General features: G+C 37.2%; 1 protein-coding gene across 3 annotated transcripts in view; it reads right to left on the bottom strand.

Moving 5' to 3' along the window:
* The window catches only part of ENTREP2 (endosomal transmembrane epsin interactor 2), a 499108-nt gene that overhangs the window by 105688 nt on the left and 365886 nt on the right, over positions 1-27534 (bottom strand). For all 3 annotated transcript variants that reach the window (XM_059180189.1, XM_059180190.1, XM_059180191.1), the window contains exon 3: positions 19833-19943. In XM_059180189.1, coding sequence (XP_059036172.1) covers positions 19833-19943 — 111 coding nt within the window. The remainder of the gene's footprint in view (positions 1-19832; positions 19944-27534) is intronic.

The raw sequence follows: 27534 nt of genomic DNA, 5'->3' as shown, positions 1-27534 counted from the left end.
CGTAAACAGTTTAAATAAAGGTCTAGATAGTTTTTCAAGTGCCTTAAAATTCATGAGAAAGAACAACACAGAGGCAGATGCATATACAAAGAAAGGCATAACCACTGTGATAACACTCATTGTCCAGTAGCATCAAACACAAAACAAGTCTATGATACAACATCCCCTAGGATGATGAAACACTTGCTGATACTTTGTCCTGACTCCAGAGACAATGCTTGGGTAAGGTGCAGTACACTTTGGTATTTATTCATGGAAGAAAACATCTGTCTTGTTTTCATCATTAATCCATTAACTGTTTTGGGGGGGTTTTTTTGGTTTGTTCGTTTGTCTTTTTTTTTTTTTTTTCCTCCTTCCTTTCCTCTCTTCCTCCCTTCTGTCTTTCCTACCTTCCTTCTCTCCTCTTTCCTTTCTTTCTCTTTTTGGTGCCAGAATTTAGGACAAAGGAACATGAACAAAATAAATAAAATAGCCAGGCTAGAGTGGGATGTAGTAAGCAGGGTAGGAGGATGGGGGAAACAAGCAAAAACAGATATTCAGGTAAAGAAGAAATTGTATGTTAATGAGTGGAGCAAGAGAAAATGAATCAAATATGAGAGCTTCCAGTAGAGGTATGCTAGTAAATGTTTAACAACAGACTCTTCAGAACTACATACATGTATAAACTAATTACAAATTTTAATAAAACAAAGATTTGTAAACAAGCAATTTACAATAAAGATACAAAAATCCACATTTAAGTATACTCTCCATACTTAAATAACTATGAATTCTACATCTATAACTTCAGTTTGACTTGCTATTTCTTTTTTAAAAATGCTGTCTTGAGATATAAGTCCAACTTACCTATGCAAAGTGTATGATTCAATGGTTTTAGTTTATTTACAGTTATGTGCAACTATCATCACAGTCAATTATAGATAGTTTTCAATCACCTCAAAAGGAAACCTTATACCCTTTAACTATCAACCTTCTTCCCTCCTTTCTCCAGCCCAAGGCAATCAATAATATACTGTGTATCTCTATAGCATTTTCTTTCTCTCTTTTTTAAAGATTTGTTTATTTACCTGGGGGAGGGGGGAAGGGCAGAGGAAGAAGGAAAGAGAGAATCTTCAGCAGGCTCCATACTGAGCATGGAGTTCAGTGTGGGGGCTTGCTCTCATGAACCAAGATCATGACCTGAGCCAAAATCAAGAGTTGGATGCTTAACCAGTTGAGCCACCCAAATGTTTTGTCATTTGGCACATACATGTTTAAAACTATCATATCTTACTGTTGTGTAGATATTTTAATCATTATAAATTATCCCTCTTATCTGTAGCAAAATTCATTATCCATTTTTATCCATTATTCATTATCTATTTCTTGCAAAATTCATTATCTATTTTTATTACTCAAATAAATCAGCTTACGAATAAATGCCTGATTGTCACTTTTGTATAAGTTAGCCGATTCGATGAAAGCAAAATAACAAAGACCTTTGGAACTTTACCTGACATGAGCAACTTCTTTGCTAAATCATATAATTACTTTTGGATAGTAGAAGAATATGTCCTCATCTTTTTTTTTTTTTCATTTATTTATTTTCAGGATAACAGTATCATCATTTTTTCACCACACCCAGTGCTCCATGCAATCCCTGCCCTCTATAATACCCACCACCTGGTACCCCGACCTCCCATCCCCCACCACTTCAAACCCCTCAGATTGTTTTTCAGAGTCCATAGTCTCTCATGATTCACCTCCCCTTCCAATTTACCCCAACCCCCTTCTCTCTAACTCCCCATGTCCTCCATGCTTTTTGTTATGCTCCACAAATAAGTGAAACCATATGATAATTGACTCTCTCTGCTTGACTTATTTCACTCAGCATAATCTCTTCCAGGCCCGTCCATGTTGCTACAAAAGTTGGGTATTCGTCCTTTCTGATGGAGGCATAATACTCCATAGTGTATATGTCCTCATCTTTTTGTGCTATATTCAATGTAATGGCTATAGACACAACACACTTTTATGTTTAATCTGCACTACTAACGTTTTTTCCACTACTTCCTTAATTCTATTCTTTCTAACTCCAACCCAGAGTTGGAGTACTATCATGCATGAGGCAAATTCAGCCCATGGCCTGGTTTAATATAGTTTTATCACAACACAGCCATACCCATTCATTGACTTATAGTCTATGACTGATTTTTGGGCTACAGTGGCAGAGTGGAATAGTTGCAACAGACATCATCTTCCCTACAAAGCCTGAAATATTTACTATTTATCCTCCCCCCAAAACAAAACAAAACAAAACAGCCTATACGTGAATCAGCAAGCTAACAGATAAAGCCCTGATTTTTAGTCTTTGCTGATTTCTAAGATACCTTACTCAAATTAACACTGAAGTGCTAAATAAAATCAGCAAGAACCGAGACAGACTGATCATCTTTCTGTGTCTGATAAACTATAATTATGACTTTAAAACGGTAAAAGTTCAAACACATGGATGTTTAACATTCTAAATAAGCGTTCCAAGAAAGAGAATTCAATGTTTTAGTAAAAGCAACATGATTTAAAAAAAAAAAAAAAGCCCTACTCCCGCCATGGCCAATTTCCGCTACCAACAAGACATCAGGGGAAGCAGAACTATGAGAAGAAGCACAGAAGCACACACAGGATGGTTAATTTTACACATCAACTCGAGGTGCCCAGATTAAACATTATTTCTGGGTCTGTGAGGCTATTTCTGGGTAGGATTAGCATTTGAATCAGGGACTCAGTAGACTGTCCTTCCCAATTGTGTGTGGACATCATCCAATCCACTGACTGCTGGAATAGAACATAACGTGGAAGGAGGGATTTGCCCCTTTTTTCCTGCCTCGTTGTTGAGCTGGGACATCCTACTTCACCTTCTCTGGTCCTTGGACTGGGGTTTACACTGTAGGCTCCCCTGCTTCTCAGGTCTTCGGACTCAGACTGAATGATACTACTGGCTTTCCCTGGGTCTGTGGTTTGCAGACAGTAGATCATGGGACTTCCCAGCCTCCCAGTAGATCATGGGACTTCCCAGCCTCCACAATCAGGTGAGCCAATTCCTCATAACAAGTCTCTTCATATACAATAAATTTCACATACATAATAAATTAATCTTTCTTTCTGCACAGGTATGCATGTATATATGTGTTGACCTTCAATACTGCAGGGGTTATAGGCGCTGACACCCTGAACAGTTGGAAATCTGCACGTAACTTCTGACTCCCCCAAAACTTAACTGTTAATAGCCTACTGTTGGACTGAAAGACTTACCAATAACATGAACAGTCGATTAACACATATTTTGTATGTCATATATATTACAGACTATTCTTGCAATAAAGTAAGACAGAGAAAAGAAAATACTATCATGAAAATTTTAAGGTAGAGAGAATACATTTACAGTACTGTACTGTATGAAAAAAAAATCCATGTATAAATGGACCCATGCAGTTCAAACCTGTGTTGTCTGAGGGTTGATACTTATCTCCCACTGGTTGTGCTTCTCTGGAGAAACCCACTAATATAACACATAATACAGTATTTCTATCATAAAGGACGTAATGAATGTAAAAAACCTCAAGACCACATGCTTGATGTGGCTGGAGAAGAGCTCCCATTTCTTACGAAACTACACACTGCTTTCACTTTTCTTTGCCCTGACATACAAGTCATGGTTTAGGTTCCTTGAAATTCTTCTCTATACAGGAAAGGATTTCCCATGTTTTCAATGACTGACTATGACCAAAATTAAAGGAGACATACTCTTTACCTCCACTGTCTGTTTCTTTTCCTTTTTTCTTTTTTTAACTATAAGTACTATTCTCAAGTTAAAATGCTATGTAAATAAATGTATTTATTTTTAAAAAGTGGTGAATGTTGAATATGTTATCTTGTTTTTAGTAGAATGTATTTAATTGTAATTTATATCAGTTAATTTTTAATAATAGCTATAGCCAGATCACAAAATCTGATCATTTAATAAGCCATTCTCCCAAATGGCTAGCGTGCTGTTCAAATTTTCTTCTTCCCTGCTGATCTTTTGTTTAGTTTTCCTATCCGTCATTTAAAAGGTGGTGTTGAAGCTTCCAACTATTATTGTTGAATCAACTGTTTCATTATGTCAGTTTTTGCTTCATGTGCTTTAGTAACATCCAGCATACCCTTCCTTCAGGAGCTACTTCTGCATCCAAATGAAGGAATCAGTTCCTAGGACAATCATTATCCCTTCTGTATCTCCTAGGTGGACTTAGAAGTAGGATAAGGTGGAAATTATAATTCTCAAATACATCATGCCTTCTGCCTTTGCTATGAAATGCTTTTCTTTCATCCCCTGTTCTCCTGGGTTCTGTGAAATATTCTTTGCTCATTACTTTAAGAAAAAGAGGTTGTCGTCTGGCTTCACCCACCAGAAATCATGCATCATACCTGGGAGGCACACATGAGGGGGAGCCTGAAATCAAGCTCTCCAAAGAGAAATACAAACATACAAGGAAGAAGAAGGTAGTGATCTGCTTCCCATCAAAACAATTGCACAGGTGTCATAGCTCCTGAGGCCAACATTTTACTTTGTTCTTGGGGTTAAAGGTACATAACACAAAACCTGGGCAGAGATGTCCAATTAGTGTGCAGATAACAGGCACAGCAGGATCAGGGATAGCCAGGCTCTCCAGCTGACAAGGATAGATCGCACTGTCTCTGCAGTGTGATGAATCTAATTAAAAAGGACTTAAGGTCAGGGCGCCTGGGTGGCTCAGTGGGTTAAGCCGCTGCCTTCGGCTCAGGTCATGATCTCAAGGTCCTGGGATCGAGTCCCGCATCGGGCTCTCTGCTCAGCAGGGAGCCTGCTTCCTCCTCTCTCTCTGCCTGCCTCTCTGCCTACTTGTGTTCTGTCAAATAAATAAAAAAAAAAAAATCTTAAAAAAAAAAAAAAAAAAAAAAAAGGACTTAAGGTCAGAAAAACGGTGGTGTAGTCCTGGGTGAACACAACATACTCATGTTACTGTTTACTTACAGGGAAAGATACATGCTTGATGTGGCTGGAGAAGAGCTCCCATTTCTTACGAAACTACACACTGCTTTCACTTTTCTTTGCCCTGACATATAAGTTATGGTTTAGGTTCCTTGAAATTCTTCTCTGTACAGGAAAGGATTTCCCATGTTTTCAATGACTGACTATGACCAAAATTAAAGGAGGCATATTCTTTACTTCCACTGTCTGTTGTTTCTTATCCTTTTTCATTTTTAACTATAAGTACTATTCTAAAGTTAAAATGCTATGTAAAAAAAAAAGAACTGTTTTCATGATTTGCCCGTGGTTACGAGCACAGGATGACTGATGCCAGCGCCTGCTAGCTCTATGACTTAACTCCCAAGGTCTCAATTTCCTTACCTGTAAAGTGGAAATTAAATAGCACCTGTCCCCTCTTCACAGCTGTCAGGAGAAAATGAATGAACATATATAATGTGCTCAGAGCAGTGCCTTCAACATAGCAAGTGCTCAAGAAAGCAATCATCGCATAACAATTAGTACTAGCTTTGCATAAAAATATCAAAGAGCACATTTCAAGCTTATACCTAAATACATATTAAAATGAGTAAAAATATACTTTTTATGAACTCTTCCACTTAAATTTCTAGTTTCTGTGGCAATACTGAATAGGAAAAATAGGAATACTGAATAGGAAACAGAGGAAACAGAGATTGTTTGTCTTCTTCTTAAAAAAAATGTGTACCTGACTATGTTTAAATTTACCAAAAACAAGGAAAAAAAATGCAGTTCATTCTGGTCACATCTGTGATAGCAAAACAATGGACATGAACTTGCTGCCTCTGAGCGCAGATGAACACGGCACACTACGGGGCAATGCACAAAGCTGCCTTTAAAAGAATGAGGGACCCCCTTGATATAGTTGACCAACATGTGTGTTAGGGGTGCCAATACCCCCCCCAAATCCTCCAAATGGGGAACTTTTGACTTCCCCAAAACTTTACTACTACTGTTGACCAGAAGTCCCACCAATAAGAGGAACAGTTTATTAACACATATTTTGTATGTTCTATGAATGATATATTGTATTCTTATAATAAAATAAGCTAGAGAAAAGATGTTCTTAAGAAAATCACAAGGAAGAGAAAGTACATTTACAGTACTGAATCTATCAAATAAAATCCATGTATAAACAAACGTATGCTGTTCAAGGGTCAATTGTGTATTTCCACAGTAATGTGTGAAATAATATCATTGAGTAGGGAAATGAGACAAAAGTATGTAAGTTTATTTAAAAATATATATATGAGGGGCGCCTGGTAGCTCAGTCGATTAAGCGTCTGCCTTTGGTTCCGGTCATGATCCCAGGGTCCTAGGATGGAGCCCCTGCATCAAGCTCCTCGCACAGTGGGGAGTCTGTTTCTCCCTCTTCCTCTGTGCCTGCCCCCCATGCTCCTGCTCTCTTTCTCTAATAAATAAAAAAACTTTTTAAAAACCTATAATAAGTGGCGCCTGGGTGGTTCAGTGGATTAAGCCGCTGCCTTCGGCTCAGGTCATGATCTCAGTGTCCTGGGATCCAGCCCCGCATCAGGCTCTTTGCTCAGCGGGAGCCTGCTTCTTTCTCTCTCTCTGCCTACTTGTGATTTCTCTCTCTGTCAAATAAATAAAATCTTTAAAAACAAACAAACAAACAAAAAAAAAAAACCTATAATAAAAAACCTCTCTGTGCATACACGTGTACACATAGATGGCTCATTAATATATATGCACACAAAGAGATTTGATGGGTCATAAAGTAATCATGCAGGGTGGCAGGGAGTGGGAGGCAGAGAGTGAGAAAAGAACTTTCATTTTTATCCTAATTTATGTATTGCTTACATCTTCTATAATAAGAACTATTAATATTTTATTTCACATTAAAAAAGGAAAACAGCATCTTTTCATTTAAGACAAAACACTTATCAACACACATAATGCATCACATTATGATGATCTGCATTTGAAGAGCATTCTGTTATGCTTTCATTGAAAAGCGATGTAAGAAACAACATACAGAGTTGTCAATCACTGTGTTGTACACTTGAAACCAATGTAACATTGTGCAGCGAGTGCCGTTCCATGCAAAAATACATTCCTTAAAAAAAGCAAGAAAAGTGTGAAATGAAATCCAGAAACTCTGCAGGATGAACTGAAAAAAGAAGGGCCCAAAGATTTTTAAATGAAAGTCTGATGCTGTCACCATTTATTGTACAAGCAGTGTCAAATGAAACAAAACGTGATGAGGCATTTTAAAAGGCTTTCGAAAACCAACAGTGCTTTTCCTTGTAATTAACCTAAGCTTTTCCTTGTAATTAACCTAAAAGGGCGTGTTGACTTAAAATCCCAAAATGATTTTTTTTACCTTCCTTGGGGGCTCTTAGGAAAAGAGCAACCGGGAGACATTCACTGCTTGATGACTCACTCACTCACTCACTCACACGCGCTCTGGGCCAGGAATGGCACCAGGCCCTGGACCTATGACAAACCGAACCCAGATGTGGGTTTTCCCATCTGCTGCCTTGCCAAGTAGGAAATGATGGGGAGAGAGGCCAGTCTCTGGAGGAAAAGAGAATGCCCTAAGGAAAGAAGAACACAGGTGGGGGGCCTCTCAGATAGGGTGATCCAGGAAGACCTCTCTGTGGTCATGCCACCTACTCTGGAATCTAGAGGATGAGGAGGAACCTCCCGTGCAGAGGACACAGCCCACAGGAGCAGCCCCAAGGGATAAAGAGCCTGGATCTCCCCTGGCTGGGACAGAGCAGTGTGGGGAGCATCCCAGGAAAGCTGGGGGAAGGAGAGGGAAAGCCCAGGGACAGCATGGGGACTATGGGGGTCCACCATATTAAGAAGCGGTGGGGAAGGGAGTCATACCAGGGTAAGCTCTAAGGGAGGGTGGGGGGATTTAGGGACCACCACAAGAAGCTGTAGCAGGACAGAGAAGGGGGCGCTTAGAGAAAGAATGGGAAGCTGGGGCAGGACATCACAAGAGGCTGCGTGGAGGAGGAGCAGGGCAGGAGGGCTCCAAAGGAACAGGAAGCAGGAGGGGCCAGATCAAAGAACTCACAGGCCACAAGGAGGGCTTTCTGCACAGCATTTTACGTTCAATGGAAAGCATATGATTGAATTTATACTTTAAGAAGCTCTTCATACAAAAATTTATGAATGGATTTGAATCCAACACACCGGGAAAATACCCAGACACACACACACACATAGTTAGAAGACACACACTCTCATGCCGTAGTATTAGAAGTTAACAGTAAAAGGATAACAGAGGAAAAAAAAATGTCCAGGTACCTAGAAAGTTAGGAACATAAATTTAATGAATGCTTAAACAGCAAGGCAAAATTAAAGTTCTAATTTCATTGTTATTCAGTGAGACTCGATGACACCACTGTGTACCTTTGTGTCTCAACTATGAAAGGGAGCAAATGAACAAATTATTCTTTGGGAAAGTAGAAGAGGTTAATAAAATAAAGCACGGTCAACAAAACAACTCAAAAGAGTAATCTTAAGAAAACTAGCAGCTGGTTCTTTGAGGGAAAACAATTTTTAAAAAAGATAAACTTTGAATCAAAGGAGAGGAAACATTTTAGCTTTAGAAATCAGAGAAGAGGGGTGCCTAGGTGGCTCAGTGCGTTAAGCCTCTGCCTTTGGCTCAGGTCATGATCTCAGGGTCCTGGGATTGAGCCCCACATCGGGCTCTCTGCTCAGTGGGGAGCCGGCTTCCTCCTCTCTCTCTGCCTGCCTCTCTGCCTACTTGTGATCTCTCTCTGTCAAATAAATAAATAAAATCTTAAAAAAAAAAATCAGAGAAGACATCAACCAAAAGATTTTTAAAATGATAACAGCCTTGCTGAGGTATAAACCACATACTATTCACCTACTTACGTAAAGCTGACAATTCATTAGTGTTTAGTATCTTGACGGAGCTGTAGAGCCACAGTCAATTTTAGGACATTTTTATCACTCCAAAAATACACCTTAAACTCTGCCAATGTCCCCATTTTCCTTCACGCCTTCCAGCCCTAGGCAACCATGAATCTACTTGCTATGTCTACAGATTTGCTAAAAATTTATCTTTTAATTAGAAAAGAACATGACCTTTAGATTTCTAACAATACAACAGATGAAATACACAATTTTAGAAAGATACATATTAACAAAAATTACAACAAACAACATAAATAACACAATGAGCCTATAAAAATATTTAAAAGAAGTCAAATCTCCACTCCCCAAAATGTAACAAACTGGCATAATTCCTAGGTTATTTCAATGGTTTCAGGACACAGATTAAACCACATGCTTCCAAGTTCATTCCAGGCAGGCCAAATGATTCCAATTCAAAAACTGGACAAGGCTGTGGCTAAAAGTAAATTTTGGGTCAATCTCAAGTATGAATTTAGGCATACAACGCTTCAATAAAATATTAGCAATTTGAAAGCCACATAATATGTATGCCTCAGAAGCGCCCCGGACCGAGGAGGGCCTATTTCCATAATGCAAAGCTGGTTCAGCATTAGGAAATCTATTAATGCAAATCACGACATTAATAAACTAAAAGGGGAAAGCTGTATGATCAGCTTCACAGATGTTGAAAGATGATGATAAAATTTACATGCATTCTTGATTAAAATAAAAATCTTAGAGAGCCAGGCAAGATGGAAGTGCCGTGAGTTATTAAGGGCAACTTTCTCGTAAGCTGACAGCAAACATTAGGCTAAATGGTGACTCCTTGGGTCAACCCCATTCACTTTGAACCAGCTTGAAAGTCAGCCAAAAAATGTGGTATTAAAAAGGTCTCTTTTATTAGTCAAACTTTTCCCCTCGTAAATCCTCATTGGGATTGGGAATTAACAGATGACACAGGGTTTGGTCTGATCCAGATTTCCCTGGGACAGTAACCTGTAAATTCAAACTTATTTAGTCCCTGCTTTCTTGGACACTATAGATCGAGGTGGAAATGCTCTGTCTGCCTCATTCGCCCTTGCAGGAGTCCAACTGATCAGGAAAGCTCTGCATTGGTAGGCAGGACTTGGCTTCTGGCTACAAACATGTTATAAAAATTATATTGTATATATTATTATATAAAAATTATATTCTTATAAAAATTATATTTTTATAAAAATTATATTTTATATATTATTATATATTATTATATTATATCACATTACATTATATATTTTATTATTATATTATATATTATTATATTATTAAAAAAGGCTTCTTAGTGTCAGAGTAGAACCTGAACTTCTGGGATAGCAGTACACAGCTTGGAAGATGATGGGCAAGGGAAGCTGCTGAGCCTCCTGATGATGGGAAGATTCTTTCCCTTCCCTCTGCTCTGTCTCCTCCCCTGGAGGAGCTCCATGGTCAGATTACAAGCCTACTTCATTGCAGGCTACTGAATGCCAACTGAAAACTGCATCAGTGTAAAAAGCCAAGAAAAAATACACAAGCTGTAAATATACATCATAAAGGGACAACACTCTTACTTTCACAGCTACAGGGCAGTCCATATGGACAAAAAAAGATACCCTGGAAAAACTTTTAGATTGAATAAAGAAGTTCTAGAAAACAAACAAAAATTAATAGCATTTCTCCTTCTGGAAAGAGAGGTGAATCTTTTTCTATCCCTCTAAGTACAACTAGGAAAACCCTGGATGTTATGTATCAAATGTATATCAAAAGACTAGAAAGTATAAAGACAGACTGGTTAGGAACCTCAGAACCCAGGGAAGGGAAAAGCAATGAGTTTCCTGGGTTTTCTTTTTGCCTCATGGATCCTGTAGCTGGAGATGAAGACAGAGAGCACCCACCCCCAGCCACCCCCAACTCCCACGATGTTGAGGGAGACCACATGGAGAGCTTGGGCTTCCACCTCATTGGGCAATAGGAGGTGCCATCTCTCCTCCCTCAGGTCAAGTGGTCACCACATAGCAATCATGAGGCCACCTCCCCACCCCATGTCAATATAAGCCACCTGGGGATCAGTGATGAGGCATTCCCACCCTTCCCAGCCAGGCAGGTACCAGTGGAGGCCCATGGAGGCTGGGGAAGTGCCAACTCTTGTCCTCACCCAGGAGAAAACCATTAATAGGATAGCTAAATTAATAATAGGTAGGTAAAGAATTCTTACACTTAACACCCAAAGCATGATCCATAAAAGCAAAAATTGATAAATTAGACTTCATCAAAATTAAAAACTTTTGCTCTGCCAAAGACCCCATTAAGAGGATGAAAAGGCAAACTGTAAACTGGGTTAAACATTTGCAAAGTCCATCTTCAATGAAGGACTAGTATCTAGAATGTAAAGAAATCCTAAATCTCAACAGCATAAAAAAATGGGTAAAAGATATGAGATGTGACCAGACACTACACCGAAGAGGATATACAGACGGCAATGAAACAAAGGAAAAGCTGTTTGCCACTGTTATTCATCAGGGAAGCACAAATTAAAATCACAAGACATCACTCCAAAGCATGAGAATGGCTCAAGTGAAAATAGGTGACAACCTCCAATGCTGGTGAGGATGCAGAGAAACTGGAGCTCTCGTACACTACTGGCGGGAAAGTAAAATGATATTGACAACCCAGAAAACAGCATGGCAGGTCTCAAAAAAATTAAACAGGTGTCTGTCGTACAACCCAGCAATTGTACTCCTGGGCATTTATCTCAAAGAAATAAATTATGTCCACACAAAACCTTTACGTCAATGTTCACAGAAGCTTTATTTGTGATAGTCAGAAAATGGAATAAGTGCAGACGTCCTCCCACAGGTAAATGGTTAAAAATGGTTAAGCCAACTGTAGTATATCCCTACAGTGGAATCCTGCTCCACAGAGGAAATAGGAAGAAACTCCTGGTATGTAGCAGCAACCTGAATGAATCTCCAGAGGATTATGCTGAGTGAAAAGAGCCAATTCCAAAAGGTTACGGATTATGCTGAGTGAAAAGAGCCAATTCCAAAAGGTTACATATTGTACGATTCCACTTATGTAACATTTTGAAAACTAAAAAAAAAAAAAAAAAAAAAAAAAAAAGAAAGTAATAGAAACGGAGTATTCTAAGGGACTAGTGGTTGCCCGTGGTTAAGAAGGGAGTTGGGGTGGAAGGGAAGTATGGTCATGAAAACAACATGAGGGACCTTTATGGTGGTAGGAACGTTCTGCATCTTGACTGTTAACAGTGTAAAGTAACCCAGTAACATGTTAGCAATGGGGGAAACTGGGAAAAGCTACACAGATCTCTCCATATAATTTCTTGCAACTGTTTCCAAACCCATGATTATCTCAAAATGAAAAGTTTAATTTTTTAAAAAATCAATAATTTTCCTATATTACAGCAATAAGCAACTATAAAAAATAATAAAGAAAAATACCCTCAACATTAGCATCAAAAACTGAAAAAAAAAACTAGAAAAAAAGTTAATATAAAATGCTTAAGCTCTTTATGAAGGAAGTTGTAAGACTTCCTTCAAGACATGAAAGACCTGAAAACAGGAGTGAAAGAATCCCTTTCTGGATAAGAAGACTTGATCTTTACACAGATCTCAATTCTTTCCAAAGATATCTACCTATATGTTCAATTCTTCTTCTATGAAAAAAAAGCTCAATCTCCCTGATAACCAGGGTATGCAAATTAAAATAATGAGATTTCATTCTTTGTCCTTCAGACTGGCAAACATTTTCATTTTTTAATATAACCCTTTCTGGAAGGCAGTATCTATAAAAAATTGTAATGCATTCACCCTTCGGGCCATCAGTCCAAATCTGAGAAAATGTCCAACATAAATACACACAGACTTGTCCCCAGATTTATTTGTAAGACAATGAGTTCCAGCATTATTTATGACATTAGAAGTTAGAGACCATGTAAGTGCCTTGCAGTTGGGGGCCTGTTAAATAATGTATACAAATTGCATCCATAGAATCTAATGCAGGAATCCAAAAGACAGACTAGATATGAGGCTATTTCTCAATTTTACAAACAGAAATTTCCATAAAGGTACATGCTGACCTAAGGTATTAAAGAGGACTTTTTATACTTCTGTAGTTTTGAAATTTTTCAATGGACCTATTTCTTTGATAGTTTGAAGCATCAAATAAATAAAATAGTTGCATTTCTGGAAAAATACAAAAGAAAGGAAGCAAAATAGACAATATAAAGCAGTATGAATGCAAATAAAATAAATAACATAATGTTAGCATAGGTATTTTTAAGACAATTCAATGCATTACTTCATATTAATAAATATGTAAAGGCCAATATAATGAAAAAAATGTTAATAATACAGAATTGTCAAAAGCTTAGAAAGAAATAGAAAAAAGCTGGAAAAGAAAACTATGTCAAATAACTATTTGATAAAATAGTGCTGGACTAGGGAATTATACATTTAGGTGTCAATATCCATCAAGTAATGGAAAATTCCTTAGATTTCATTTATTCAACTAAATGGAATGGTTGAAATTCATAAGTGAAATTATGAAAATCTGAAATTGAAAAATTAAATTATGAAATTGCTATACTCCAGAAACAAAGTATGGAAGGGTAGGAGAAAAATGAAAACTATAAATTAATTGCATTTATGAATATGAAAAATCATAAATATCAGCAGATAGAATCTAGTAGTATTTTCAAAGATTATGGGGATTTCATTCTAATTATGTTCCATGTTTCTTAATTTTGAGAATCTATTAATATAATTTATCATACCAATACATCAAAATAAAAATATATAATCTTAACAGATGTCCAATAAAACTTGATAAAACTTAACTTCAATTTTTTTTTAAAGGGCTCTTAGTAAAATATGAATAGAACATCATCACCTTAACATTACAAAATGGCTATTTGAAACCATCTCTTACCATCATATTTGAAGTAAATAATTATATTCAGCAACAAAAAGTAGACAATGAAACACCATTAATATCTAATGTTATTTTGATAATTTTAGACAAAATAATGAGTTGGGATAACAAGTACAAACACTGGAAAGCAGAGACAATATTATAATTACTTTTCCTGACAGACTATAAATAAAAGACTTAATTGTACATTCAATGGCATATACTATTAAATATAAATAATAAAAAATCACTGAATGTCTTACATATCACTAGGGACCTCTTGCAATATAAAATAATAATTTTTAAAAATGCACCCATCAGAGCAACAAGTTATTTAAAATATCTAGCACTAAACTTTAAAAGAAATATGTATGGTCTGCATGTGTATTTTTTAAAACTGTAAAAACATAATGGTATTTATAGCAAAATAAATGCAAGATCTATGAAATACATAAATATTAAAAAATTAAGCCCTAAAATTCTGGGAGCAAAATGGGAAAACTTTGTATAATTTTGGAGGGGGAAATGCTTTTCTAGGTAAAACATATAAGCCAGAAATCATATAAATATGATTTAAATATACACGAGTAAAGCAATTTGAGTTTATGAAATTTCCACACAAGAAAGAATACTGAAAAAAGTAAAAAAATGAATGACAAACTATGAAAAATATGTATCTGTTACACATATGACCGTGAGCAGATTCCTTAATAGAGGAAGTGCATTTATAAATCAATTATGAATAGCAACAACCTCAAAGAGAAATAGACAACAAAAATGAACTGGCAATTAGCAAATAAAGAAATCCCTTCCAAACAAACGTAGAAGATGCTTAACTTCACTTTTAACTAAAGAAATGCAGATTGGCAAAGACCACATATAATTCTGATGACACACAGAAGTTTGCATGGGTCTGGATAATTGAGTCCTGTTGGTGAGAGTCTGGTGTCCTATCTTTGGAAGTTAATTTAGGAATAACATTCTAAATTTAAAGTGCACTCTGATTTTGACTGAAAGGACACTCTTAGTAATTTTTTCTCTAGGTCTACATGTACCTTCTTCTCTGGTTGGCCACTGTTCCCTTTACACTCAGGTCAGTTCCCACAGCAGTAGCCCTAGCTATTCTATTGGCTGAGTAATTAATGTGCACAGAGGGTAGGTAATCTTCTCTGCCATGTTTGTTTTAGCAGAACACTAGAAACATCCCTAACCTGTCCTTCATTAAGTGGTGGTTAAATAAATTATCCTGCATCCATCCATCCAGTGGAATTCTCTGCTGCTCTTTATTTAACAGCTGGGCAGATCTCCAAGTGCTGTCACATAAATGTTGCCAAGCCACAGGGCTGGCTGACAAAAGCCACCTAAATAATGATGTATCGCATAGACTCCCCATGTATGTAAAAATGATAATATGCAAAATAAATGTACAAAATGTCTGGCTTCCAAAAAATTCCTGGAAGGGGGTGGGAGTTTGGAATAGAAAAATATATATATACGAGAGAATATGAGTTAATTTTTAATTATGCATAGGAAAAAGAGAAACACACATACAGATATGGAAATGTACTAGATAACATAAAGGAAAACAAAAACTGCACTGAAGGATTTACAAGAACAATTTGGAGAAACTAAAACACAAACAATGCTCCTGAATGGGAAAACATGCTATTGTTAACCCATCAACTCTCTCCCAAGGCAATCTGTAATTTTAATGTGATTCCAGTTCAACTCTCAAATCTATTCCTTTTGAGTCTTGACAAACCCCCCCACCACCAAATTTTAAACTATTCTGGAAAACTAAGCTTCTATATTTTTTAAAAGTAGATTAAAGTTTGGAATGGGGGCTGCCTGTGTGGCTCAGATGGTGAAACTTCTTATTCCTAGTTTCAGCTCACGTCATGATCTTATGGTTGTAGGATCAAGCCCCATGTGGGGCTCTGTGGTCAGAGTGGAGTCTGCTTCAGATTCTCTCCCCCTCCAACTCACTCTCTCTCTCACTCAAATAAATAAAATCTTAAAAAAAAATCTGGAATGGGGGTGTGGATAAGGCTTGTCCTACCAGTTGTAAAAAAAAAAAAAAATATATATATATATATATATATAATATAAAATACATATAAATATATATACATATAGACTCTCTTTATATATGTACATATAAAGATATATATATGTAAATATTATATTTATATATATATATATAAAACATTTCCCTCTCCATACACACACACACACACACACACACACACACACACAGTTAAAGTAATTAAAGTAATACAGCTCTGGAATATAAAAATAACAAACCTAGAAGGGGGGGGAGAATGAAAAGTTCAGTCATAGGCAAATAGACATAAGTAAGCATCAGTCTGCATGTGTACATCAGTCTAGATGTACAGCTAGAGTAGATATTGGTTGTTTTTCAATCACCAAACATTTTTGCCTCCTCCTACCTCAACCCTTCCTAATAATACCTAACTTTGTTTTTGAGGATTATCTCTTGAATCGCCTTGGATTCAGTGTGGCAGGACAGTTAAGTAGCTATCTGTCTTGCCCCGACCAATTAAATGCTCTCTCTCTAGGTTCTCACTCTAGAGCAAATGAGCTGAGATTAAAAACCACTGGAGGGGCCCCTGGGTGGCTCAGTGGGTTAAATCCTCTGCCTTCGGCTCAGGTGATGGTCCCAGGGTCCTGGGATCGAGCCCCGCATCAGGCACTCTGCTGAGCAGGGAGCCTGCTTCCTCCTCTCTCTCTCTCTCTCTGCCTGCCTCTCTGCCTACTTGTGATATCTGTCTGTCAAATAAATGAATAAATTAATTAATAAAAAAAACCACTGGAATTGTTTACTTCTGCAGAACAATACCCTGGGGAGTTGAGGGTTCCTGCAGCAGGCCCCCTACTCTGGCCCCCACTTCTGCATCCACAGAGAACCAGCCAGTTTCCAAGTCTAAGCTTTAGACCTCTTGGTTTTTCTACAGAACCTGCCATCTTTGCAATAAATGGCTATGGCTTTGTCAGTTTCTGTAGCTTTGCCATCAAAGGACTCTTAGGATTCAGGTGGCATGTCAAATCATCATGGAAATATTAGGTTACTCAGGGTAATTGTTTCAGGAAAATTAGTACTCATTTTGGGGAAGAGTTAAATTCTTTAAATAAATTCCAGAATATGAAAGAGTTAACTATATTTTTAAAAAGGGGGGAAGTAACTTGATCTTGGAAAGAATGTCTTTTTGCTGGTTCCAAGATAAGACCACAAAGGAAAACATTCATAGATTTAAATCCACTAAAACTAAAAGGCAAATAATAATCCAGGAAGTATATTTGACGAATACAAGCTGTAGGACTCAAAACCGTAAAATGTAAAGATCTCCTAAAAGTCAGCAAGATAGTTAAATCTTAAAAAAAATCTAAAAATGGGTAAAAGCCCCAATCAGTTCAAATATAACTATATTTCCTCTATGTTTTATCGTTATATTTCTTCTATGTTTTATATATATATATACACACACACATATATATATACTCACACACATATATACATACATATATGTTGCATATATGCATATACACATATAAATTTATGTATGTATAATTATTATATTAATGAATTACATAATTGCATTTATAAAGAGTTCTTACAAATCATTAAGATAAATACCCCTAAAAATGGGTAAAGGTTATAATCAACTCACTGAAGGAGAAATATAAATGGTACATACACTCATATCCATATATTATTACCTATATATGTATACATGCAGGTACATATATACACTTATGTAATGCAATTATAAATAATTGGTAATATTCAAGGAAGTTCAAATTAAAGCAATGATGTCATTTTATACCTTTTAAATTAGCATAAACTTTAAAAAGTAAGAATTTGCAGTGCTAGCAAAGGGTGTAGCAAGAACACCATTCTCATCTATTGGGATTATAAATTGGTAAACTCTTTTAGAAGGCAGTATGTCAATATGTATCAACTGCTTTAAAGATGTGGATTCCTCATGATCAAGCAAGTCCACTTCTAGGAGCTATAAAATTATTTTGTGTAGGGACTGTGGCAACCTTCATCCATGCAAAAAGCAGACATTGGTTAAATAAATAATGCTATATTCATCCATACAGAGCAGCCACTACACTTAAAGTTGTAGAAAAGAATTTAAAGTATTATTATATTATATATATAACATAATATATGTAATATACTAAATTATACATAATTTTCACAACCAATAAAAAATCAAATCGCAAAACTGCATGGAGAGTTCAGCACATTTAAATGTATGTTAAATACACACATGTTATGTATACATGCACATACATACACATACACACCTATTATGCACAGAAAATACAGGAAGGACATAATAAACATAGTAATAAAGTGCATTTTGCTTTTTGAATTTTCTGTAGTAATTACATATTTTTTTGTAACAGGAAAGGAGTATACTTTTGTGCATTTTATGAATCCTATCTTATCTTAGGAAAAGCTCAGGGCAGGCAATATCTACTCTTAATAGGAAACAGAAGTAAAGCTGAGACAGGGAAGGTGATTTGTTCTAAGTCATTAACTACGGGGTTATAAAGCCATGACTTTGATCCTGATTCACTGAGTCCAAATCCCCTACTCTCTCTACTATTCACGCTACACCTCAGCAAGTGACCACACTGATCTTGCTCGGAAATTACTGGCCAAGTATGAGCCTTGGGGTGGGGGGCGGGGGGAAATGGCCAGTCCCTTGCTAGTTGCCAGATGTTAGGATATCCACAGCACCTAGTATTTAGGAACAAGGAGGCTGGCTCAGTTAGGGATAGAAGTTGGCAAGTCATCCTTCCTGAGGGTGGTAGGGCTCCAGGTTGTATCAATTCTTAGCCTTCATGAGCAATACTGCAGTACATCAAGGATACTCTGTACATCCTAACTGGATAAGATTTTATCAGTGTGGTCTAGGTCAGCTGAACAGAAAGTAGCAAGCTGAAGCTCTCACAGTTAGTTTTTGGAACTCAGTAGCTGCCTCTGCATTGAAACTGAACCAAGGGACCCTAGTCCTTCTAGCCTAGGTAGATAAAAACTGGAGAGAGCAGCAGGCTTCCCAACAGCTGCTCCTCTGAACCCAAATGGCATGGCCACAAGAAAAAAAAGCATGGCTCTGCTATGGAGAAGCTTCGGGTAATTCAGGATAGCCCCTGACCTCTCAGAAGTAACAGCCCAAGGCCCAGCAAGTGCACAGGCAGCTGTGGAAGAGAATGGCTCTAAAAGGTAACTGTGTAGTCTCCAAGATTGATCAACAAATACCAGTGTCTCGCATCTAGCAGCCATGATCCTATCGGGAGTCAAACTATATAACCCCCACGCTCCTTAACAAATGTGATTGCCCCACCTGGAAGCACATATCTTGGTCCCAGGAGCTAAGTCATGATATGGAATGAAGCTTCTATCCCACAAAGCATTTATTGATCCCTTACAAAGTACACAAAACACTGTCTACCATTCTCCTAGATCTAAAAGATAATCTACTTTTTGAATTGAAAAAAAAAAAAAGTGAACTAAATTGTTTTGATGCACCCATTATCAAGCTCATATGTATCACAGCACTTACAATCAACTTACACAATTGATTTTTAAAAATTCAGTGGGGACAAAAATCAATGCCACAAATGCCAAAATATAATCTTTGCTAAAGACATTTGCTCTAAAAGCACTACGCTGTGATCCTGAGAAATACCCTTTTAGTAACTGACTTACAAGTAGGCTGAGTTTTAATTTGAGATAATGTTTAGAAATGAACCAACTTAACTCAAATTCCCTATACAATTATAAAACATCAGACTAAATCCAAGGATATAATAAAATTTATTTTTTAAAATTACTTTCAGGCAAAATCAAAGCCTGTGACCTTTTTCAAAAGGTTTGCATTTCATTACTCACCAACTGACAGCCTTCTAGGGAGTTCACTAGCTGAGCATTCTGACAGGAGAGAATTGAACCAGCCAAATTCAGCATTACGCACACTGCAGAGAGCAGCATGAAAAAGGTTATCTGGAAACAAACCAAACAAAAAATGGATTATTCACTTGGAGAAGTTCGAAGGAAAAGTGATTTGGCTTTTAAAAAAGCCTTCAGTTTATCAAATAATTATAAGAGTAACAGTTGTATTTCTTTTTTAAAAGACGGTATCATTTCTCAAAATTTGAATTACATAGTGAAATATTTTAGAGGCTCAACCTGAAAACACTATACATTATATAGGCTCAGAATAGTTTTATATTGTCTCAAAAATAATACATTGTAAATGACTAAAGAAAACCAACAGAAAGTAGTTTATTTATTAGAAAGCCTTTATATTTATTTAAATTTTTATGGAAAATTTCCTACCTATGCAAAACCAGAGAAGAGAGTTTAATGAAGCCCCCACCCCACATACCTATCATCCAGACTCAACAACTAACTAATTCATGGTCTGTTGTGTTTCATTTATACCTTCTCCACTCTAGAACGCTTTGCAGTAAATATCAGACATGATATAATTTCATCCTTTCAGTGTATGTTTCTAAAATAAGACTGTTTTTGAAAACACAGCCAACATAATGTCATCATCTCTAGCGTAACCATTCACTAATATCAAATGTTCAGAGTTCACATTTCCTTAACTAGCTCAAAAATTTTTTAAAAAATCAGTTTACACAGGATAGGAAGGAATTCGTTCCATATAAAGTAACTAATTGTTTTGCGTCTTTGCAATATTTTTTCATTGATGGGTTTTCCCACCCATTGTATTTTTTCTTCTATGAAATTTATTGAAGAGACCTGTTACTTTGTTCTTTACTTTGCTGTCTCCTCCTATTAGTTAACATTTCCCCATTCTCTGGATTTCTTGTAATTTGGTGGTTAGACATAGAAGTTTGATCAAATTGAGACTAATAGAAGGCAAATAATGTCTATGATGTTGGCAGCCGTTCTTAATGATTGTTTAGACCATTAATTTGTTAGGGTTTCCAAAACAGTGCTAGTATAACACCATCATTTCATAGTTCTTTATTCCTAGGGATCAGTATATAGAACACTTTTCCTCATCAACTTTTTAAAAAATTTAAATTAAATTAATTAGCATAAAATGCATTATTTGTTTCAGGGGTACAGGTCTGTGATTCATCAGTCGTATATAATACCCAGTGTTCATTACAACACATACCCTCCCCAATGTCCATCACCCTGTTGCCCCAACCCCCCACCCCCTTTCCCTCCACAACCCTCAGTTTGTTTCCTAAGGTTAAGAGTCTCTTATGGTTTGTCTCCCTCTCTGGTTTTGTCTTGTTTCATTTTTAACTCTCTCTCTTCCTCCATGCTCCTCTGCCTTCATCAACTGTTTTTTCACCCTACGGTACAGTTCATATAGGAAAATCAGAATATATGTTTGATTCTTCACTTATTTTCCAGATTCAAAATAATTAGTTGGGTCCCTAGTATCCTCCAAAAGTACTGTTTGCGGGGGGTGTGTGTGTGTGTGTTTGATTCATTATGAGCCACAAACTTAAACAAATTTCCTATGTTTTAATCGCCAGAGTCATTAGCAAGAGAGCGTCAATTCAAGTTGACCCAACTCTAGTAGACTTTGAAAGCTTTCTCCCTTTCTAATATGACAAGATTTTCCAAGACCATCACACATATCCCCTAGCCCAGCCCTGGAACCAGCCATTTCTCCAGTACAGCCTGGTTCCTTTCAATGAAAATGGTATTTAAATACCATACTTTTCAGGCCAAAGGTGCCCTTGCTACTTGGTCACTGTTTTCAATTATTTTCAGTTGTTAGATACAATATATCATAACATACTGATGTCTCTGATTCAAATTAAAAACTACAGGGTTTTTTACTTAATTACATCAACCTTTCCTTCCAACCATGCCAGAAACCTTATTTCTCATTGCAATTATCCATTTGATTTAACCCCATGATACCCACACAACAGTCTCAAAATGACAATACTAATATTAGCACCAAAAACACGATCCTTGAAAACAGGTAAAGACTTTTATATTTCTTTCTATCCTTAGATTACATTCTACCAAGAAAAAGTGGTCAAATTACTGTGTTTTAGAGTGACCAACCTTTCTTTATGAGTGGTTATTCTACTTCCTGTGAACCCAGATTCATTTTATTTATTTATTTATTTATTTATTTTAAGTTTTTTTATTTGACAGAGAGATAGAACACAAGTAGCCAGAGCAGCAGGTAGAGGGAGAGGAAGAAGCAGGCTCTCTGCCAAGTAGGGAGCCCAATGTGGGGCTCAATCCCAGGATGCTGGGATGATGACCCAAGCTGAAGGCAGTTGTTTGACTGACTGAGCCACCCAGGCGCATCTCATTTGTTTTATTTTTTACTGTTAGGGATATTTTTTAAATTTAGCTTTGCTTGGAATCATGCCTATAGCCATACCTTTACTTTTTTTCTAGGCAAACATCTTAGATTTTATATTAGGTTAGATTAAATTAGATTTCATACACATATAAAAATGTGTATGTGTGTGTGTGTGTATTCCCCCCTCCCTCCCCCATCATGTTCTTCTTTCTCTCTACTTGGTTGTGTACTTTTGGTCTTCAGGCTTTTGGTGGAAAGACCACATTTAAACTCTTTTCTCTCATCTTGTCCTTTTAAAAACATTGGACATCCAACCCCTAGTTAAACCTTTTTCCTAAACCACTGTAATACGTTCATATATTTTGACAACAGGAGGAACAGCTATAACATGGATTTGATCCTTACCCCAAGACTGTGGCTTAATTTGCCTTTGTCTCTCTATTTTATTTTTCACTGGTTGGGGTTTCAGAAGCATTGGCATATCCATACACTTCTAGATTCTCTCTATTCTATTCATCCCTAAACACATACCAGCCAAGCTTTTCCAATTTTGCCTCTTTCCTGAAATTTTTGCTAGACGCAGCCACAGGCACCAACATTCATGCTACTAGTGTTCTGTTTCCTAACTTTGTAGTTACAGGTTTATTAGGTGTTGATATGTTTCTTCAAGTTACCACAAAAGTCACTTCTACCAAATGCCTTTCCATTACGTAACACATATGGTCATCTTTGCAAACTCCTCTGTATCAGGGTAGGACTTTTGGATCAATTTCTGGACCAATGAGGACCGGGTAAGTTAAAAATAACTCTAAAATCTCAGAGGCCTAACAGAACTGAAGTGTATTTTTTATTCTGTTACAGGGCCAAAGTAATTCAAGTGGGTTTTGCCCTAGGTTCACTTAGGCACTCAAGCCAATGAAGGCTTCACTTCAGTGATGTTCCTATAATCATTTCAGCCATGGAACTTAAAGCTCCTGCTGGAGATGTCACATGCAATATCTGTTCACATTTCATTGGCCAAAGAAGGCAGGTGGCCACACTCAACATTCAAAGGGATGGAGAAGTACAGTCCTACCAAATGTCCCGAAGAGAAAGAGCATCCCTAATAACCACAACATCCATATCTGGCTCTTATACTGTAAATCCCCTCTGTGTAACCTTATCTAAGAACACGACGCATGGCTCCATTTATGTTAGTGACTCTTGTTTTTGTCTCCCTCCTAGACCTATTCTACCATCTATGAACAACTGTCTCCTCAACATTTCCACCTGGACATCTCAGAGGCTCCTCAAATTCACTTAACATAAAAGATCAAAATCAGGAAAATCTTCCTGAAATGTTGTCCGACTCCTGGCATCACCATCCTCCTTAATCTCCCACATTAGGGGTATGAGATGTTTTTGACTCACGCTCCCTTACTCTGACTGCACCTAATAAATCAGCAAGTTCTGTTAATTCTATTTAAGAAATCATGCCATCCCCACTGGTGCCACTCTCTAGTTTCAATGATCATCACCCGAGTCTCCATGGATGGCTTTTCTTTGTTCTTCCTGCCTCCAGTCTTACCTTCCTTGACTCTGGGACCAGAATAAGGTTACTAAAGTATAAATGGATTATTGAGAGCAGGGATCTCTGTTTTATTCAGTGATGACCACAAAAGCCTAGCTAGACAATTGATCCATATTTGCTGAATGAGTGAATGAATGAATGAATGAAAGATATCACTCCTCTGCTCAAAACCCTTCAGTAGCAACTCCTTGTCTTAATAAAACTCCTTGGTTTGAATTTCCAAGGCCCAACAAACCTTGTACATGGCTGACCCAGTCTTTGCCCATTTCCTCACTCTATCTCTAGCTGCTCCTGCCACACCCTCTACCATCCAGCCATATTGAGTATCTTTTAACTCCTGGAATTCAAGTTTCTGTTCATGTTATTTTTCTTTTCCCAAACACCCTCTTGGTTCGTTCACCTGATTCTTGTTCATCCCTAAGCCATCACCTGATATTAGCCTCTTCTGAGAGGTCTTTATTGATTTCTATAGATGGGGCTGGATTCTCTGCTGTAGAAGCAGAGATCATGTGTATCTTGCCACCACTGCATTCTCTGCAACTGGGCCACAGGAGGTGTTGAAAAAAATGTTTACTGAATGAACATGAGGTTGTGGGGAGAAATCCATAAGCAGCAGCTGCACAATGATCAAAATGGAAATGAGTATCTGCAAGAAACAAGACGGAGGAGGAAACAATGTCACTGAAGATCAGCTTGACAGTTCATCAAACACTTCCTGCATATGTGCCAAGCAGAGGACAAGACGACTGGATGTCAGCTCTTATTAATAGGACTATGCAAGCAGGGACTAATGGACCATTCATTCATTAACTCATTCAGCATATCGAGTCTCTACCAGGAGCCAGATGCTATAAAAAGTGGTGTGGTTGCCAACAAGGATAGATGCAGACTCTCCTCTCTGGTCAAGGTCCAGTAAAATCACCCAGACTCTACTTCGACTGCCCACAATCTGGTGTATTTTAGGGAACGACCTTGATCTGGGAAAGGTCCTTTGTCTTTATATTTTCAGAGATCAGTACTGCTGCAGTTGTTCTCCAAGACCCAATTCCAAATGTTAGTACAGAACCAAATTAGTTTGGGGACATGGACATCAAGATATGATTCTAGTCCATAGAAAACCCTTCTATTTAGATTTCCAAAACTTTCAGCTAAATTCCAAATAAGCAATGAACACACATTCTTAGTGACTACAGAGCTATTGATACTTTGGGGCAGAATAATTTAAATTCTACTTTGATTCCATGAACTTAGGCCCTAGAATAGGGAAAAACAATTTTGAATATCAAAAACCAACACAGAAAAATTAGGTTTGTTAACCATGGATCTGAGTACTCAGGCAGATTATAAGTCTAACAATGAAAAACTGTTGAAACGATAAAAGCTAGTCAGTCCTTTAAAGTGTATCTTATGAAACAAAATGCATCACATATTAGTAAATGAGACAGGTGAATGTGTCTGAGTATATAATGGGCTAAATGCAAATGCAGGGCAACACAGGGGCAAAAAATCCAACAAACGATGGCTAGAGTTGTCATAAATTCAGTAATTTCTCAAAGGAATTGGAGCCTAGGAATCCATGTCTGTGGCCTCCACACATTTCAAAACACAGTTGATCACATTTAACTATATTATCTCCTATATAACAGCAAGAAACAATGACACATTTGTTACTTTTTAAAAAATGCCTAAAATGAGAATCTAAATTTTCAAATAAGTCTTAGAGGGTACTTGTGTAGGCCTGCTATTTCCCAGCGAGGAAAAAAAGAAAAGCTCACAAAAGGTACAAAATGAGATAACTACCATGAAAAGAAAAAAGATTCACCAATAAACACAGTCACTGTGTTGTTCAGTTCCCATGAAAGGTCAGCTTTTTCCTTTACATTTCACTTCAAGCTCATCTTTAGAAATTAGCCTGTTCTGCAGCCTTCAAGCTGTGTCATTATACTACCTCTAGATGGTTTGTATGTCCTTTCTTTATACAGCATAACACTTAAACCTTCTCAAATCTGTTTCTTCCCATATAAAACAAAACAAATAAAATAGACTTACTAATGTGTATGGAAGCTTATTATATCCCCGCTGACTACACTTAGGGGTCGACAATTCATAATCAGAGAACAGAACTCTGATATTCAGAGTATCCCAAGGTTGGGTAAGAAAACTTTGTTAATACTTCAGAAAATGAATGAAGGGCGCCTGGGTGGCTCAGTGGGTTAAACCTCTGCCTTTGGCTCAGGTCATGATCTCAGGGCCCTGGGATCCAGCCCAGCATCAGGCTCTCTGCTTGGTGGAGAGCCTGCTTCCTCCTCCCCCTCTGCCTACTTGTGATTTCACTCTGTCAAATAAATAAATAAAATCTTAAAAAAAATAAAATAAAAACACTTTCTAGAAAATCAAGTGACCAAAAGTAATATGAAGAGAAAATCTGAACATCCCATTATTGAAATAAAATTAGGAATTAAAAATCTACCATTCCAAAAACACCAGGCCCAGAACCTTTTACAGGTGGATTTCTTCAAAACTTTCAAAAACATGTAATCCCTATAATATGACAAAAGAAGAGCAGCCCAACTCATTTACAAGAGTAGAACAATGTTTTCTATTTCTTTGGCAATTCAGTCCTAAAGCCATGAAGTGGAGCAGAGCAAGATATATGTGGGGGAGGAGTGAAAGACAAGGGCCCCAGGAGGGAGCTGGAGCCCAAGAATTGAGAGGTGGGTGTATGCCCAGAGAAAGGCAGCTCCTGTGGGATGTGAGCTCAGCACAGGGGAGCAGAAGGCATCCCCCATATGGGAAGGGGTAGCAGCCACAATTATAGACGGGTTACTTATAGGGGGATTGGTAAAATCAAGATTGTAAGGATAATAGAATCTGAGTTACTCATTGTTGGAGAGAAGATAGGTACAAATATAGAGGGGGTGAAACTAGAAGAACACTATGGTGTTAGAATGGGAATGATGTTATAAATGTAATCTCAACAGTTTTCATTAGATAATAGATCTGGAAAGTAAAGAAGTGCTCAGAATGATGGGAGCATGCTGAAGATACACAAGTCAGCTTAAAAATGTTCTCATTGGCCAAATCAGAGATGATTTGAGTATCAAAAGACATAATGATAGTAAGAGATTATAACTCATGTGTCTACACAGATAGAAAGAGACAACAAATAAATTGAAAATTTGGTGAGGACTATTTACAAAGTTTCAAAGTATCTCCCCACATAACTCACTCATTTATTGCAAAGGAGCATAGATAATTTTAGAGGAGGGGAATGGTAAACAAAACAAAACAAAACCTTCTTTAATCAAAGTGATCAAAATTAGCAAACAACAGGACAAATTGAAATTTTGTGCTGCTGATAGGATTCAAAAAGAAAAACACAGCATCACTTCTATGGTATTCCTGCTGAAGATGCGTAATTTGAATCTGAGCATAAAGCAATAGCAGACAAATTACAATTGCAGATGTTCTACAAAATAACAGCCTGTAGTCCTCAAGTGTCAAGATCATCAAAGTCAAAGGACTGAGGAACTGTTTGCAGATTGAAGGAGACTAAAGAAACATGATAACTAATATGCTTAAATAGCTGGTGGGGGAGGGGATAAAAATTCCTTGCACTGTGCTTACCACTCTTCTGTAAGTATGGGTATAAGTTTAAAAAAAGTGTAATCTCAAAGCCAATAATGCAATACAATGTAAGAAAA

The sequence above is a fragment of the Mustela lutreola genome, chromosome 7 (assembly GCF_030435805.1).
Source record: "Mustela lutreola isolate mMusLut2 chromosome 7, mMusLut2.pri, whole genome shotgun sequence".
Lineage (NCBI taxonomy): Eukaryota > Metazoa > Chordata > Mammalia > Carnivora > Mustelidae > Mustela > Mustela lutreola.
Note: the sequence above shows the minus strand (reverse complement) of the source record. Positions and strands in the feature narration are given on the sequence as shown.